Source organism: Plectropomus leopardus, chromosome 17 (genome assembly GCF_026936395.1).
Source record: "Plectropomus leopardus strain MGB_pleo_1.0 chromosome 17, ASM2693639v1, whole genome shotgun sequence".
Classification (NCBI taxonomy): domain Eukaryota; kingdom Metazoa; phylum Chordata; class Actinopteri; order Perciformes; family Serranidae; genus Plectropomus; species Plectropomus leopardus.
This window is the reverse complement of record NC_142192.1, coordinates 24,129,961-24,147,509: the sequence shown is the minus strand read 5'-3', so window position 1 is coordinate 24,147,509 and position 17,549 is coordinate 24,129,961. Positions and strand designations below refer to the sequence as shown.

Below are 17,549 nucleotides of genomic sequence, written 5' to 3'. Positions count from 1 at the left end.
TACATACAATGTATAAAAAGTGATTTTGAAGAAATAGCACTATTTTAGGCTTAGGTTTGGTTGTTTTTTATTTGTCTTTAAGTGTCACGTGTCCAAGGACAGTTGTAAATTTAAAAATCCATCAATTATTTCTGTTTTTATAGTTTCTGGCAATGATGAATGGAGTGATTTTGCATTTTATGAACTTTAGCCCTAAAATTTAGGACTGCTATATGTTAAAATGTAGTTTTTACAAGTTTATTATCTCAGTTTATGCTGTGTTTGAGCTTAATTAAGTTAAAACATGCTAAAAACTAATATGTGCACAATTTCAAGTGGTTTGAGTTTTTCATGGTTTTAAGATTTCCTGAAAGTAGCTCCTCCTTTGACAATAAAAATATAAGTGGATCTAAAATGGTGAGCAAGTTTTAATCTGTAGACTTGAATATAAATCAATGACAATGGAATAATTTACCAACCTTTTTTCTTAAGTAAACTGTTTCCCTGTCTGCAATTCAAAGAAACGCGTGGACACTGAATTATTGGCAGAGTGAGACATCTTCCTTTTCCACAGCTCTCTCACTCTCTTAGCCAGAATACAATAAAAATACAATAACCCCAACAGGTAACTGTATTGATAAGAGCTCACCTCACTTGACATAATAATGTAAATACTGTATACACACACAAAATTACTTTAGAATAAAGGGCAGAATTACAGGATTACTTGTGATATTGTAAAGTAGTGAAAACAGGTTTAAAAAGAGAATCACACTTAATACAAGAGCCTTAAGATCAATGAGCTAATTTATTAGACTAAATTTGATAAAGAAAACAATGTGTATAAAAATAAAGAAAATAAAACTGACATAATCATCCAACACTATCCCTCAGGTCCTTAGTGAGTCCAGAATTGGGCTAAGGGTTGACCCATCACTGTACTGTATCAAAAATGCATTGCGTTTTTTGGCACAACAGAAAAAATATAAGTGTATGACAGTTACATGACGACAGACTCACTAATGCACAACTTCATGTGTCAAGGCAAACAAACATAGTGATGTACAATTAACAAACTGCATGTATAGACTCATAAATTGTGTTTTATATCCAGAAAAATATGTTAAGGCCCAAACCACAGGCGGAAATAATCAACAGTAAGGTAGCGAGTTTTGGAGGAAAAAAAGGACTTTTCAAGTAGAAGAAACAGCACCATGCATCAAAAACAACATTTTAAACATGATAAAACCCTAAAAGAGTATATCCAATGACACTGCGCGCATGTGAAATTGACAATGTTAATCCTAAGGCCCAATGGTTAAGTGTTTTAAGAGTTTCCCATCATGCTAATCCCACAGTCTGTTCCCGTTTCTGGACAAGCCTCCAGTCGAGCCAGTCGGCTCTGCTCCAAGGCGATGGCCTCAGCTGAGTGCTTGCATTTCTCTGATCCACACTGGCAGGTGAAATACTTGCTCTTAATGTCCCAAAAGCGGTCTCCATAGTCGAATCTAATGAAACAGAAAATATTAGCAAAGTTAAAACTATTTGTATAGTTCTTAATCAAAGTTACAACCAGGTGGGCTTCATGCAGATATGTTATAAATACACAGAAACCTTAAACTTAGTTAGAAAAACTCATCAGAACAAAGTGATTCAATGAAAAATATTAGCCAAGATTAGACGACCAAAAACAGAAATACAGATGTGGGAAAATTACATAAAGATAAGAGGGTTAATATGTAATTGAGTAACAAATAAACAACATAGAGAAAATAAGATAAGAAAATCCTTTATTAGTCCCAAAGCTGGGAAAATTGCATTATAGTAGCAGCAAAAGGATATCAAAGGAAGGTATGTACAAGATAAATAAAGCAAAAAGAACAATAGAAATAGTATACACAAGACGCAAAACTCAACAGTTAAAAAAATATTTACATCAATCACATATGGATAATATCACATTGTGATAAATTGCAATTTACTTAATAAAATCTGTGAAAATGAAATGATCATAACGTCTCAGTTTCTCACCCCAGCTCTTGTCCGCTGAGGATGTCTCTGGAGCTGAAGAAGGCGATGCGGGGGAATCTCAGGTCCTGGTGCAGCATGAACACCCGCACTGGGATGAGGTTTGGGTCGCACAGGTGGTTGATGAAGCGGCTGATGTTGCCGTAGTAACGGGCGTCGATACAATACACCTCCCCATCCTTTACGGAAAGTATAAAAAAACATATGAAGCATTCAATGAAGACTTTGACAACAGATTTGTTGTAATACATTAGTGTTAGAATTAGTAAGCGCTCTTATTTATTCTGACAAGTTGTTTTTATAAGTTTTATTATCAACCTTTTCATATATAAAATAAATCCACATATTTTATTACCTTTAAGTTTGGCTTTTTATTGTTTAATTAATAATGGGTGAATTCTAATTGTTTTTAGCTAATGTTGTCCTGTTCTTAGTTTGAAGCACTGTGTCAAAGTACAGCCTCACAGTCACGTGGATGATTGTAGACTCTGATCCCGGCGTTCCCACAGTTATCAAAATTTGGCACTGATCCATTTAACATCAATTGTTTCTCTGTAGTACTGAACTGCCCTGCACTATACAAATAAAGCTGCCTTGCCTACTGATGTAATATTATTATATCTATTAGGCTGGCAACCTTAAAAGTACCGAGTTCAGTACCCAACCTTGCGTCTGTTTTTTGTTATGCTCAAAATTTACTATTTGAACTAATGGTAATGATCAGAAAATTTTAATCTGCATATGCATATGATGTAAATCAAAAAAAGACACAATAACCTCCATTTGTCTTTTGCAGTGCAGAAATTTACAAAAAAATATTGTTAGATGTCACAGATTTCCAGTAAAATTTGACTCAATAGCACACTATGGAAAACTGATTTTATAGGTTAGCAAAGATTGGTTGTTTGGTTTTGTTTGCATCTCGAAATTCAGGAGGGGATTGACTTATGAATATTAAAATTATAAGTGCAGGACATTTACAAATGTAAACAAGGCTAAAGAGTTTTTCTTTCCATAGAAAATGTTCCCTTAAAGTCTGATGTAAGCTAAAACATTAGGAGGTTTTTGTTTTGCTGAGCAGTTGTGGATGTATTTTGTGCCGCTGACTGCAGGATTAAGGTTTGGCTAGTTGTTTATTTTAACAGTTATTCATTATTGCTTACACTGGAAATCTGCCAAACACCCTCTCCTGTGTTTTTTCCATCACAGTCAACTCCTTTTTTGCCTTTACTACACAGAACAAAAATTGGAAAACAAAGCACATTTTCTAAAGGTTCACCTTGTTGTCAAGGTCAAACAGGTAGGAGTCGTCTTCTCTAACATCGGCCTCTGCGTCAGAGATCAGCTCCCCAACGTACCTGTGTGGACAGAGGAAAGGAGCTTAATGTGTAATGTCTGATTTTTCATTTAAAAAGGGACCCGTCATGTCTTCTCTTACTCGCAGATGAAGCTCCCCTGAGGAATATCCTGCAGCGCTCGAACTCCCCAGCCCATCTTCTCCGTCCTGTAGAGCTGAAGGCGAACTCTGGAGGAAAAAGAGGAAATCGTGAGGTTTCGACGCCTCGACAATATACAGCTTTTATCTGCCAGACAAAAAAAAATAATAAAATCACAAGGCAATTCCACAGCTAATCAGTGAAATCTGTTGCTGTAATAACTTGTTTAAAAAGTTGCATGTGGTTGAAAATTTTCATTCTTACTTGATGCCGGCCTGCACCACCCTGTTCTTGCACGTTCGGTAACAGGAGCACGCCATGTTGCATTCAAATATAAGCGGAGGCTCAATTTTGTTGAATTCTTGAAGCAGCCGCTGGTCCTAGAAACATTTTTCAAGTTGAAATTCGTTTCCTTAAGATTCTCATGAATGTTATGAATCCTCGTCATTGCAAAATGTTTAAATGACTCTCAAACCAAAACCTCCTTAAGTTCTGCTTTAAATTAACCTTCTGAAACCTGAAAACATTGGCTCGATTTCTTTTAAAAACACGAGAGGAAGTTACAAATTATGTGTTCCAAGAAAACGACCTCAAATGAAAAAGGGAAAGAAAAAGGTAAAAGACAACCAACCAAAAAAATCTAATATAAATATATAGGTAAAATAGTTAACAATAAGTAATATATTATTTAATTATCATTATTATTAACTTCTAATAATTTCTATTTCTAATCCTCTCTCTCTCTCGCTCTTCAAACTGATTTTCAGGTCATTTTCTTGACCCCTTTTTCCAATTTCTTGCAATTTGTGGTACATCTCTTGGCCACTTGCTCATCGCCTTTTTAGCCATGTTTTCAAAAGAAATCGAACCAATTTGCACAGGTTTCAAAGGTTTAAATGTATGTGAAAGGTGTCTTAATGTAGCACAAGAAAACTGATGTTCCATGTTTCAAAGGGTTAACTAATCAACTAATTATACAAATCTTATATTTATCCCATTGGAAAACTCTTCTTTCTCATTAGTCAAGGCATTTTGATTAAATCCTACATGTTTTCTGAGCAGATCGCTTTGTGAGGTGGCTGTAAAACAACATCTCTGTTTACCTTGTCGTACCAGCAGCGGATACTGAGCTGTCCACAGAGGCAGTTACTGGACGAGCAGTCATCTGTGCAGCTGCAGTGCTGAAGTAAAAAAAAAAAACATAAAAGGCATGAGATGCATTTTTCATTGCTGATAAAATAAAAGAAAATGAACGGTGAAGTTGAATCAAGAGCCTGATTAATATTTTACCTGTAAGTGAGTAATATTCCGGTCTATGTTCATCGCTGAAGTTTCACAGTTTTCCGAAACGTATTTGTAGTCTGAAGGACAGCCCTCGTCGTCCACTGCGTTCACACAGGGAATCGGGACATTCTCGTAGCCCTGCGCAATGTCACTGGGACAGAGAGGAAGGAGTTAAATCAGTAAGAAAAACAGGAAACAATGAGGGAAAAGAATATCTGCTTATGAAGAACAATTAACATTATAATACCACAACACCTACCTGCAGATGATTCTCTCAGTCCGAAGCATGCGATTGGTTATTCCCCTTCTCAACTTCCTGTTGATCTGGAGCGCCACCCACACCGGCGTGTCGGCACGTGCGAGGCTGAGAGGTGTGTCTCCTTCCCTGTTCATGATGTCGATATCGGCCCCTCTGGACAAGAACAACCTGCAGAAAGAAGAAAAATATGTATATTTGCAAGCTGAGGCAAAGGATGAATGTGACTTGTACATTAAACGAGGCTACAGCTCGTGATTGACTTTAACTCACGTAACACATTCGAGGTAGCCCTCTCTGGCGGCGATGTGGAGCGGCGTGTCTCCGTGCATGTTAACGGAGGAGAGGGAGCAGCCAGAGTTTAACACCAGCTCTGCTATGTCCACATTCCCGGCATACGCTGCCCAGTGGAGACACACGTTCAGCTCCTGAAAGGAGAGAGGGGACTATTTAAAGTAATAACCTGAAATATTTTCATGCAACTCTGCATCCATATTGTCTCATTTTGCTACCAATTGTTACAAAACAATAAAGCGGAGACGGCCACGGTGAGAAGTTAAAAACACTGGATGTCTGCAGAATCACAGAGCAACATAACATATTTCCCTCCTTTGATTAAAATTAAAATATAACAGCAATTCAGTCTGATTATAACATTTAAAAAAAAAAAAAACAACAAACACAAACACACACACAAAATGTTCTCTGCTCCACTCCAGCTTCTCTTTGGTATGCAAATATAGCACGTGTAATCAGAGGAGCTGCTACAAATTTAACAAAAAGACAAATCTTTCACGTAAAATGTAGCAGTCTACAACCATCAGTGTTCATTATGGGCCTCTAAAAGGTTTTTTAGGGAGTCCGGTTCATTAATAGAAACGTACCTTGTCATTAATGCTGACATCAGCTCCTCTGTTCAGCAGCGCTTTAATCACCTCTACGTGTTTGTGCTCTGCAGCCCAGATGATCGGCGTCCAGCCACCGCTGTCCTGAAACAAACCAACAGGAAGACTCAGGATTATACTGACGTTTGAATCAGTCACCTCTTGTAAGACAGACGTGATGCACAAATCTGCATTAATTACACACAAAAGGTGATATTTTGGCTCATCCTTTACCTGTGCGTTTACATCAACCTGCCCCGTTTCCAGAAGCATGTTGACAATCTCCAGGTTTCCCAGCTTAGCTGCATGGTGAAGGCCAGTATATCCATCCTCTTCCTGAAAACATAAACAAAGACAAAAACCCAAGTCAATCACACCCCTGAAACTTCACATTTATGTTTTTACTTGAGGGGCACTAACAGACACTCACAATATGATAGATGCAGGCGCCATTCTGGATCAGGTAGCGAGCCACCTCAATGTGATTGTTGATGATCGCTTCCAGCAGAGGAGTCCTCAGGTCTTTGTCCTGGGCATCCACCTGAGCACCGGCCTGCCAGCATACAATCAAAATAACCCCACCAGAGAGAGACTTGTGGAGTTAGCAGCAAGCAACAAGTTCTTTTGTCAGATTTAATTCTACTGTGTGTGGCGGAGGCTTCTGGGTAGCATGTTAACACTGGCGTGCAGTAACGGCGAGCTCTCAATGGTCTTGCACGAGTGTGCATGCATGACCGCAACTCCCACACTAAGAGCTACAAGCTACAACAAGGCTAAAAACAAGGCATCAGTGACATTTTTCAAAACAACTTGGTACATTGGGGCTTCAGGGCACTTGGATTACTTCAGACAAGATGCATGGAGAAATTTTGTGCTTTTATTCAGTTTTGGTTTTTTTTAATGTTCACATTCTGTTCACCATTTGCTTTAATTGTTTGGGAGATGAGTTCAACACCTTTTCCCACTTGAACTCCGGCAGTGTTTCGTGGACTATAAAAATTCATCTGACTTTCCATCGGCATGAAGGTGAGTTGATAGTGACTGAATTGTCATCCCTTTAATGTGAGGCACAAATCCAGGACAGACTAAATGAATACAGACAATATTGAGCACGGTGTTTTAAGTTGTATTTTGCTTTAAATAACATCAGCAGTGACCCTCAGTGCAAGTGCTATAGGTCTATTTTATCCTCGACGGTGCACTTTTACCCAAATTTGTTGATATTATTTAAAAAAAACAACTTTTTTGGCCACTTTTGGAAGGAGCATCAATTTTTCTTACAAAATGTAGATAAGTGCTTTAAAGTACATCTATTAATCAGAGAAAACAAACCAACAGGACATATTCAAATAAAGAACTCGATGTCTCACCTGTATAAGTATGTAGCAGACTTCCAGCAGACCTCTCTGAGCTGCAGCATGGAGCGCAGAGCGCCTGTTCTGAGAGTCAGGCTGGTATGTTGGATCTATGCCCTCCACTGTGACACACACACACACACACACACTTTTAATACTGAAATCTGTAAAAATTCACAATAATCTCATTAAATTTATTAAAACTTTGAATGTATGCTCAAACCGAGACACTACATATATATATATATTTATACTGTCACCACTCAGTCATAGACGAAAAGTGAAAGCCCACTCACTCAGCATGAGCAGGACTCTCTGCACCTCTCCTTGCTTGGCAGCGGGGTAAAGCTGGCGGGGGTGGAACCGCAGTTTCTTCCTCCTGGAAAATCCAAAACAAAAATCAGTAATTTGGTCAAAACATGTCAGATGTCATCTCGTTAACAGCAGATTTTAAGAGATAGTGGAGAGGCTAAAATTGGGATTTTACAAGTATCCACTGCTGCACATCACATAGTTTTAAAATACATCCGATTTCAGAACTACTGCCAGGAAAACATCTTCCAATTAGTAAAATGTACTGTGCAACACTCTTATTATTCATTTTTTAACCTATTTTACTCATGCATTTATTTATTGCTTAGTTGTAGTACGATGCACATATTTGTATTTCTTATATTTCTTGTGCTCATATTTTCACTTACTTTGTATATTTTATTTTTTTATATACATAATACATTTCTTCTACTATTTTCTTAACATTTTCTTAAATGTTTAAATTCATACGTGTATATTATTGCATAATTTATACTTTTTCTAGAATACATCTTATTCTATTTCTATTTTCTTATAATTTATCTTTGTCTAAACAATATAAGAGTACCTGTAAAATGTCCCAACAACAAACAAAACAACAAACACAAGCCTAAAAAACACTAAAGGGCCATAAAAATCTGCTTCACGGTTTCAAAAGTCACAAGTCATTGATGTTGAAGTCAAAGTCAAGTTGCAAACTTTCTTTAATTTTGTTATATCGAGTTGAAAGTTACTAAATTTGCGACTTGAGTCCAACTCCAGCCCACACCTTTGATATCTACTCGAGAGTTCAGTCCTTTAACTGTCTGTAGTTGAAAACGGTACATTGTAAACTCCCACCTCTCGGTGTCCTGTGTGAGAATGGCCTTCTGCAGCGCCGCCCTGCTGGGCCCGGGTGGAAGTGCACTGGGGCTGATGGGTTTTCCATTTGGCATACAGAGAGAGGGTCCCACACTGTCCACCCCCTCCTCTGCTGGGGGGACAGTGGGCACAGTGGCTGCAGAGGCGACAGGCTGCGGAGGCTGCTGCTGCTCCACTGTCAGCGTTATCAAGCCGTGACTACGCATACGAGCGCTGGAGGAGGCAGTGAAGAAAAACACAGGTGAGAAAAAACATTTTACAGTTTAATGTAATTCTCTCATAAGTCATCCAGTCTCACCTGACAGGTCTCTCGGGCATCTTCCCGTCCTTCATCCCTCCCGTTGAGGCTGTGAGGGAGGGCGCAGTGGGGGTGGAAGGCGGCAGAGATGGCGTAGTGGTAGAAGAGGCCGACATGGTGACGACGGTGGTCGCTGACGCTGTGGCCGAGCTGAAGGAGGGGATGGTGACCTCCTGGGCCTCGGAGGCGTCTTCCCCGCAGTGGGGACAGAAAAGCATGCCGCCACCATTTGACCTATTGCGCCCGCCACCGAGCACCGTCACACAACCCCGGTGAAAACGGTGAGCGATACGCTGGTCCGGGCAGCACTCAAGAAAAGTGCCCTGGAAAAGGAGATGATGAGATATTAGGAGGAAACGGAGGAGAAGAAAGTAGGACATCGAAGAGGAGAAGAAAGTAAGACATTAAGGAGGAAAATGAGAAAGAAAGAAGGATAATGTGGAGGAAAAAAAGGAAAGAACGAATCATATAGGGAAGAAAGTATGATATTAATGAGGTTAAAGGGGAAGAGAGTATGATAATGAGGAGGAGAAAGAGGATATTAAGGAAAAGCAGAAATGAAGGTCGGTAGGAGAACAAATAAAAGAGAACAGGATACTGAGGAGGAGAAAGAGGAAAAGAGAGTACGAATTTAAGGAGAAGAAAGCACAAATTAAGGTAGGATACTGAGGAGGAAAAAAGGAGAAAAGGTAGGATATGGAGGAGAAAGTGGAAATGAAGGTAAGATATTGAGGAGGAGAGAAAGTAAAATAGAGCAGGATAGTGAGGAGCAGAAAGATGAAAAGAGTAGGATATTGAGGAGGAAAAGAGGAAAAAAGGTGAGAAAATGAGGCGGAGAAAGAAGCAAATACAGGAGGATATTAAGGAAAAGAAAGGATATTAAGGAGGACAAAGGGAAAGAATGCAAGGAAAAAGAAGAGGAGAAATTAGGATTTTAAGGAGGAGAAAGAGAAAAGGGGATATTGAGGAGAGGAAATTGGAGGAAAATGTTGAAACGACGGAGAAAGAAATGAAACTCTTTACCGCTATGCAGAAGTATCCGCAGCCAGGACAGCAGTGGTGTTTGACCATGTGTGAGCGATGGGCGTCACAAAGCACCATGAGGGGAACCCGACTGGACGGCCGCATCGTCTCCCCTTTTATAGTCCGATTGGTGCAAGCCCTCAGCTGACAAACAGAGCAGGAGAGGCAACGTTATCCGTGAGCTTTATGAAGTACCAGAAGCCAGCAGAAACAGTGTCCTGCTGTCCAAATCTGCAGAGACAAACCTCTCCATTGATGCTCTCGGTGGCCATACACTGCCTGCTGATGCGGTGGCTGGTGCTGTCGACCCGAGGAGCCTCCATCCTGCAGCTGCACAGAGGAAGCTCCTCCAGCCGCTCTGTGTCTCCTGCATCACTGCCTTCTGAGAGAGGGAGGGAGATGAAGAAAAGACTTTATTTTATCATTCACCAACCCTGAATGCTGTTATATTTCAACTGAAGGATAAGTTGATTGTTTGGCAGAAAATTAACCTGTAACTTGTTTTGATAACCAAGTCGTCTTTTAAATATTTTTTAATACCAAAACGGCAAACCTTCTCTGGCTGTGTCGTGAGGATTTGCTGCGTTTCTCAGTTAAAAATATTGTAAAATAATGATGAAATACTTCACCTCTTTGTACCTTAGACCAAACAATTGCCAATTAATTTACAAAAAATAGTTGTTTTTTCATCTCATCAATTTGTTGTTTCGTCTATAAAAAAATAGTAAAAATGCCTATTAAATCAAATCAAATTAAAATTTGACAAAGAAAAATGTGGCATCCTCAAATTCTTGTTATATCCATCCATCAGTCCAAACCCCAAAAGACAAATCAGTTTACTATCATATATCATTTATATTTGAGAGGCTGAAATCAGAGTTCTTTTTTTAATTACTGAAATGATAAATCAGTGACAAAAAAAAAATTTCAGTCTATCGATTAAATCATTTCAGCTTCAGATAACACGAGGTCAACTGTCCAACAATTTCCTGGCAGCAGTAATGACGGTTTTAAGTAAAAAAATAATAATATTAAAACAGAATTAATAATAATATTAATAGTAATAATAATAAATATATATTTATTTTAATTATCCGAAAGGAAAAGGATTTTCAGATTTATAATCAGATTTTGGGGACATGTATGTATTATAAACGCACCATGATGAGGCGAAAGTGTCAGACTGTCAGCAGCAGCGATGTCCAGAGCGCCCAGGGGAACTTCTGTGTACTCGGTCGACCGTCCTGCTGAGGACAAACCACGTGACAAACTATAAGCACAGATGTACATGCAGGAAAATTACGCAGTTTAATGAAATACACATACTGACGATACAACACTGATAAATAACAATCTCTCCTCTTATACCGTCTGAGGTTTTACAACACTAAATCGAAAGTATTTTAACAAAAAATACTTTTATAAAGTACAAAAATCTCTGAAAATAAAAATAATTGCATGAGCATTCACCCCCTCAAATCAATAGTCAATAGAGGTTTTCTGGCAGCAATTACAGCCTTAAATGTTTGTGTTCAGGTTTGAATCAGCTGCACACATCTGGACACTGCAAGTTGTCCTTCCTTGCAAAACTGCAAAGACAGTCAGGAACAATAATTTTGGAAGTCCTTCTGCAAATTTTTAATTTTCAAACTCTGTATCGCCTTTAGAGTCCTCACGGACCTCGTGGTGTCCTCCCTCACCAGCACCTGCTTTTGCTTTGTAGCATATTCTTTCCATTTTTTCAATAATTGTCTTAACTGTAAGATATTATGCACATTAGAAATTTTCTTGTATCCTTCCCCTGACAGGTGCGTTTTATTTGTCTCCATGATGTTTTTTTGGTAGGAAATTGGAAAAGCAATGGTTTGAGTTTCTAGACAGAGAAGCTTAATTCACTTACCACACCTTGATAAGACACAGGTGATCTTTATTGAGCTCATTATGTGACCAAATTGGCTGTACCAGCAATGACTTAGGTCACAGTAAAGGGGAGTGAGCGCTTGTACAATGTATTTTAGATTGTACTTCATTTAAATGTATTTGTAGAGGTTAGTTTTCACTTTGACATTAAATGTTGTACAGTGAAATGGAAGAAAAGCTTTTTTGTTTTGTTTTGTTTTGTTTCAAGAAAACCCACCAATATAATGTCACTCACCTCCTGCTATCTCCACCACATCAGCCGTGTTCCTCTCTTTTTCCTGGTCTGACTGCGGCCACGAAGACTCCTCGCTCTCGTTTTTGCTCTGAACAGCTTTCTGTGATTCAGACTCTGAACTCTGGAAGGGAGAAATACCGCATGCATATAAAATTGTGACGTCTGTAAAGGTTAGAAAAATGGATTTAAATTCTAGGCAGAATATTTTTGGATCGACTAAAGCAACTTTCACAGTAAGCGACTATTTTCCGACCACTGTTTGCACGCTATACAACACTTTGTGGAAGTAAAAGTGCAAAGAAACAGAGCAATGTAAAGAAAAACAGAAAGAAAAAGACTGCAAGCTGGCAAACATGGACGTAAACGAAGCATGGTTTGGAAGAGGACCTATTTTACTTTTCTGATGCTTGCTAAGATTGTTGTTTCTCTGGTTTCAGATCATATTCCTGCTACAACATGTACATTTGTGTTTAGAAGCTTTTATTGTGTTTTTTACTGCAGAAAGTGCTGCTATACTCTGTTTCAGTCACTCCCCAGCTGTAATGAAATATGAAAGAACTGGAAACACTGAACAATAACAGCAGACTGGGCATTTTTCTTTCACCTCAGTATTCTAGTGGGATATAATCTGCGTCTGCGAAATCCTTACTCTCCAAGTATGTAAATATAACCCAACTATGACTTTCTGACTGTTGCCTGGTGTGTAGGATTTAGTGGCATCTTGCTGTGAGGTTGCAGAGACTGCGACAACACCTCCTGTGTACAAAAACTACAGTGGCTGACACAAAAGCGTGAAAACACAAAAGCGTAAAAACACAGGTGGTCTTCTTTACAACCAGGGTTTGGTTTGTGTATTTGGACCACAAAATTTCTTATTTTCAGGTGATTATAAACCTATGAAGCCACATGAATATTATATTCCATTTTTGCCAATAGATCCCCCTAAATCCTACACACTGAGCCTTTGAGCTACCGTTAACTAAGAAAGAAAGTAATAATCAAGCTAATAAAATAGATCGAATCACTCACATGATCTGACATGTTCACTGACCCCTCCGTATCTTTAGTTTGCTGCCTTGTTTCTGCACCACCATCTTCCAACTATAAGTTTAACAAAAGAAAAATTATTGCCATTCAGTTTTTTTTTATTAAAAGCACATGTATGTGCTATGACATTATTCTTAATAATGTGTGTATTTGCTGACAATGAGTGATTACTTTACGTGGACAATAAATAAATCTCAGCATCACACCTTTTCTGACTCTCGCGTGGACGGACTGGAAATCTGATTCTTCTCTGTTACCTCCTCCTCAGACTTCTCCACGCTGTTGTTGCTCTTCTCTGGAGCCGTCTTTGTGACAGGTTCCACCTTCTTATGGAATAATGTTTTTTCCTGAGTTTTGAGAGAAATCAGAAAAGACAACATTGACAACTGAAACCCCGGCTTAGTGAAATGCAAATTATAAACCAGCAAAAGCATTATCTTACCACAGTTTGAGCATTTTCTGGAACGTTCTCGGACTTCACAGGTGAGCCGTCAGATAAGTGACCCAGTTTTCTCTTTTTTGCAGCTTACAAAAAACATGAGCAAAAACCACGACAGAGTGAGATTTGGCTTAAACAAGACACTAAATAAAAAATATATTAATATTGATTTGATTATTCACAAAAGACAATATTCTCACCGGTTTCAGAGTCAGAGGATCCTGAAGGTGTCACAGGTGCAACTGGTCGCTCAACATGGCTCATCTGTCAAACAAAAACAGTCAGTTGGTCACAAAAAGGTGCAACACACACATTTTCAAGAGTGTAGCTCAGTCCAAGAATCAAAAATGGGCTCACCTGCCCTATTGGAGGCCTGTTCATGGTCTTGCGGGCTCGATGGATCTTGGGGGGGCCGGGGGAGACAGAAGGAGACGAAGAAGCTGTAGCAGAGGACGAAGAAGAAGAGGAAGAAGAGGAGGAAGAGGAAGAAGAAGAGGAGGAAGAGGAGGAGGAGGAAGGAGCAGGTGCCAGGACGGATTTACTACTGCCGGGTCCGGAAACGCTCATCTTTGCTCGGCCAGGGGACAACGTTGAAGACGTGGAAGGTGAGGACATGGAAGAGGGGGGCGTCAATGAAAGGGACTTTGCTGCGTGTCCTGTAGGAGGAAGGGGAACATTTGAATTGCATGAAAAACTGTCTAAATGCTTATTAATAATTAGTATAATAATAACAATTTTATTTATTTATTGTTTAAAGAGCTCATTTAACAACAGAGGCCAGATAATAACGCTGAACTAAGTCCAGACAAGAGTTAAGGAAGAAATTAAGAGTTTGGAGACAAAAACATGTTATAAAAATACAATAACAAAATAAAAGCTGTATACACAGAAAATTAATATTAATAAGGATTAATATTAATAATAATTAAGAATTAATATTAAGCAGGTTCAAAAGAGAATAAAAAGGATACATTTAAAGATGACATCACAAAAAAAGCAAATACAAAAATGGATTTTAAGAGGTGATTTAAAAGAAGTCCCTGATTCTGCAGGCCTTATCTTAGCAGAGCGGATCACATACATATATGAATAGCATTGTTTCTGAGTGAAATCAAGGAACATGACGCCCAGCGTTAACCCTTTGGAACCTGAGAAAACCAGCTTGATTTCTTTTAAAAACATGGGAAGAAGGCAATCAGCATCTAAAGAAGAAATGACTACAAAAAAATGCAAGAAATTAGTAAAAAGTACAATGAAATTAGAAAATAACTTGAAAAATGGTGTTTAAAACAACAACTCAAAAAAGAAAGTTAAAATATACAAAACATTTTTTATGGAAATTACCTGGAAAAAGTGCTTAAAAAATCATGATAAATTTGTAACAGAATTTTAAATATCTAATTATGATATTTATAAATAGTTTTTCCCGCATAACATTTTTAAAAAAATAATTTTCCGAACCTGCTAATTGCTTGCAAGTTGTGGAAAATTTCTTGCCAAGTTGCTCATTACCATTTTTTCATGTTTTCTAAAAAAAATTGCACCAATTTGCTCCAGTTTCAAAGGGTTAATATAATATTACCATGTTTATCTTCCTCAAAGCAAAGTCTGCAGGAAGATCAGTTACTGATTTTTTGCTTCAGGATCAAATCTTATCAAATCAAATCAGGTGACTGAGAGAGAGCCTTCACTCCAATGAAAGCCGACTGGAATAACGTCTTACCTGCAGAAGGTTTGTTTGGGGAGGAAGCAGGCGACCATTTCTCTCCCTCCTCTGCACCTCTGGACGCATCCTTTCCAGGTTGCAGTGATGACAATATTGATGGCATACCACCCATGGGCTCTGTCTTCTTGGCGGCAGCAGCGGTGGTGGAGGCTGCATGATCTGGAAACGTTTAGAGCTCTCTGTGAGATTTTTTTTTAGAAGTAGTTCTGACAAGAATCACACAATAACATGTTTTTGTAAACCTTAAAGGCACATATTTCAGTGATTTGTATATATCTCCAGCAGACATACCTTCCTTCACTTGACTTGGTCTAGATGATGACTCTGCTGGTGTTTCTGAGTCATTTCCTTCAGGAGGCTCCTGGCAGAGAAACAATAAGTATCATGTTAGAAAATATGTATCTCTCATTTTTAAAACTAATATTCGGGATTCCAGAGTGCTTGATTTATTAATTCCAGTCAAGCACAGCCAGTGCTGATAAAACCTGTAGAAGACTACTTGAGCATATGTGAAGAAATGTCCTTTTGTTGCAGTTTTCCTATTTGAAATGTGCACAAAGTGCAGTTACCTCTCATGGCCACACGGTGCCAAAGTTGTACATTTAATGTGCTTTTCACATGACTGTTATTTTACTGTGTATGTAAAAAGTGCAAAGTGCTGCTGTTTGTTATGTTTGTGTTTAATACCAAATTAGGTGAAATTATTTCAGTAAGTGTATCAGTAATTTTATGACATTTCCCAGCACATTTCAACAATATCACAATAATATGGATAATTTTGGTCACAATAATCATGATATAAAAATTTCATATCGTTCCATCTCTAGAAACAATTTAGGTATAGTTGGAGTTGTGTAATGATGTGCACACAGTAGCATTCAAACTACAGAACTGCAGATACAGAGATGGCCTGTTACAAAAATAATTTGCCAGAAATGGAAACATGCTTGTTTGGTACAGACAGAAGCAACAAATAAAATTAAAGATAAATATATATATACATATATATATATATATATTCCATTGAAATGAAATGCAGAAATTACAATGCCCTATAAAACTTTGTCTCATATCGCAATCAAGTAGTTTAAAGCATATTTATCGCTATCTACTGGAGACAAAATAATCAAGCAAACATTTTGCAAGTGAAAACACACTTCCTAGAAAACAAGGTTATTACTGACTCAGAGGTGTGGGTTTTAGTTTGGTTGTCATAACAAGTGAATGAAATGTAATCAAACAAAGCTTGATTTGAAGTTTGTTTTTCCAGAGTAAATCTACATGACTGACAACACACTCAAGATGTGACTATAAAGGGTTTTATGACACGAAATGTGGAGACTACACTCAACTACATGATATTATATCAAGTCACCAGCTACACACTAAATGATTATGAGTCGATGAAAGTCAGTTAAACGAGCATCTTATTAATTAATTCTGTCGATGTGTTCAAAATTGCACGTTTAGTGCATCTACGTGACCACTTATCGTTTCCAAAATAAATCTATAGCCTATCTTTTAGGATGTAACGTCAAGTGCTGCCAGTCAGTCACCCCATTCATGCTTTTTACACAATTCAAAGATACACTGGTCCGTAAAAAACTTTAAAAAAGGGGGAATATTTACACATTGGCTGTTTAAAATAATCCATTTTGGCTGATATTGATTCATGACTTTAGCAAAGTACAATAAGGAACTGTTTGGCTCAATATTAGCTTTGAAAATGGGAATAAACTGAGCATACGACAGACAATGTGCAATACAGACACCATATAGTGTGATAAAAGCAAAGCAAGACTGTAATTTAACGGGCAATAAACTGAAAAAATAAGCAACACATGAACAACATTAGAGCAATTTAGCTAGTCAATACAAAACAGTCACAGGCTAACATTGCTAGCAGTGTAGCACAGCCTGCAACAAAGAGCTCCTACAATCGATAAATAAAGACTTTTTGCATTTTGGCAGACTTCTGTTTTACTGACATGTTTGGCTATATTGGCTTAAGCGTTTAGAAGTTGTTAAAATGCGTTAACTTCATATTTCAGGGCTTTTTTTCTACCTTCGTCGTTGTCTCAGATGCCGACATGTTTGGTGGACGCACACTAACGTATATGAACCTGCCGCGTCACCGCCCGGAGCCCCGCCCCCCGATACGACGCTGAAGTTAGTTTCTGGTTCGTAGTTTCTGTTTCAGCAGTAAGGGGGGAATTAAGGGGAACTGTCTGAAACCCACTTTCAAATATGTGAAATTTTTATTCTACTTGTAAAAATGCAAAAAAGGGAGATTCCAGAATTCAGTATTTTTAGATGATACTACACTGAGACCATATCAGAAACCACTTTACTTTGACGGGTCAAATCTGGACTAGATTATTTCAGAAAGGCTTAAGGTTGATAAAAACACTGTTTTAGATTTAATTTCTGAAACAATTTTTTTCTATTTGTGAAAATGTCGAAAAT

At 38.2% G+C, this 17,549-nt stretch overlaps 1 protein-coding gene across 6 annotated transcripts; it reads right to left on the bottom strand.

The window, feature by feature from the left end:
• Positions 1 to 768: 768 nt before the first annotated feature.
• On the bottom strand, positions 769 to 17,270 carry ehmt2 (euchromatic histone-lysine N-methyltransferase 2). 6 transcript variants are annotated; one of them, XM_088090486.1, is made up of 28 exons: positions 17,149 to 17,270; positions 15,375 to 15,444; positions 15,081 to 15,242; positions 13,715 to 14,013; positions 13,558 to 13,621; positions 13,361 to 13,443; positions 13,125 to 13,265; positions 12,901 to 12,972; positions 11,872 to 11,992; positions 10,877 to 10,960; positions 9,962 to 10,095; positions 9,717 to 9,860; positions 8,694 to 9,016; positions 8,375 to 8,608; positions 7,519 to 7,601; positions 7,238 to 7,344; positions 6,298 to 6,420; positions 6,102 to 6,203; positions 5,868 to 5,972; positions 5,257 to 5,429; positions 4,987 to 5,154; positions 4,734 to 4,878; positions 4,547 to 4,624; positions 3,708 to 3,823; positions 3,446 to 3,532; positions 3,287 to 3,365; positions 2,011 to 2,186; positions 769 to 1,487 (listed from the first exon to the last, which is right to left on the bottom strand). In XM_088090486.1, the coding sequence occupies exons 1-28, from the start codon at positions 17,173 to 17,175 to the stop codon at positions 1,307 to 1,309; spliced, it is 3,681 nt and encodes a 1,226-aa protein (XP_087946612.1). In that variant the 5' UTR covers positions 17,176 to 17,270; the 3' UTR covers positions 769 to 1,306. The 6 variants fall into 6 exon arrangements, with proteins under 6 accessions (XP_087946612.1, XP_042362676.2, XP_087946611.1 ...); XM_042506742.2 differs by having other exon boundaries at positions 9,962 to 10,098; positions 10,877 to 10,963; positions 17,149 to 17,269; XM_088090485.1 differs by having other exon boundaries at positions 10,877 to 10,963; positions 17,149 to 17,269.
• Positions 17,271 to 17,549: the final 279 nt, after the last annotated feature.

Excerpts from the sequence above, each read along its gene's own strand:
- ehmt2 (XM_042506742.2), bottom strand. The coding sequence starts at position 17,175 with ATGTCGGCATCTGAGACAACGACGAAG. Across the intron at positions 11,993-12,900 it reads CAGTGAACATGTCAGATCAT|AGTTCAGAGTCTGAATCACA; the intron begins GTGAGTGATTCG and ends TCTCCCTTCCAG. Across the intron at positions 8,609-8,693 it reads ATGCCCGAGAGACCTGTCAG|CGCTCGTATGCGTAGTCACG; the intron begins GTGAGACTGGAT and ends TGCCTCCTCCAG.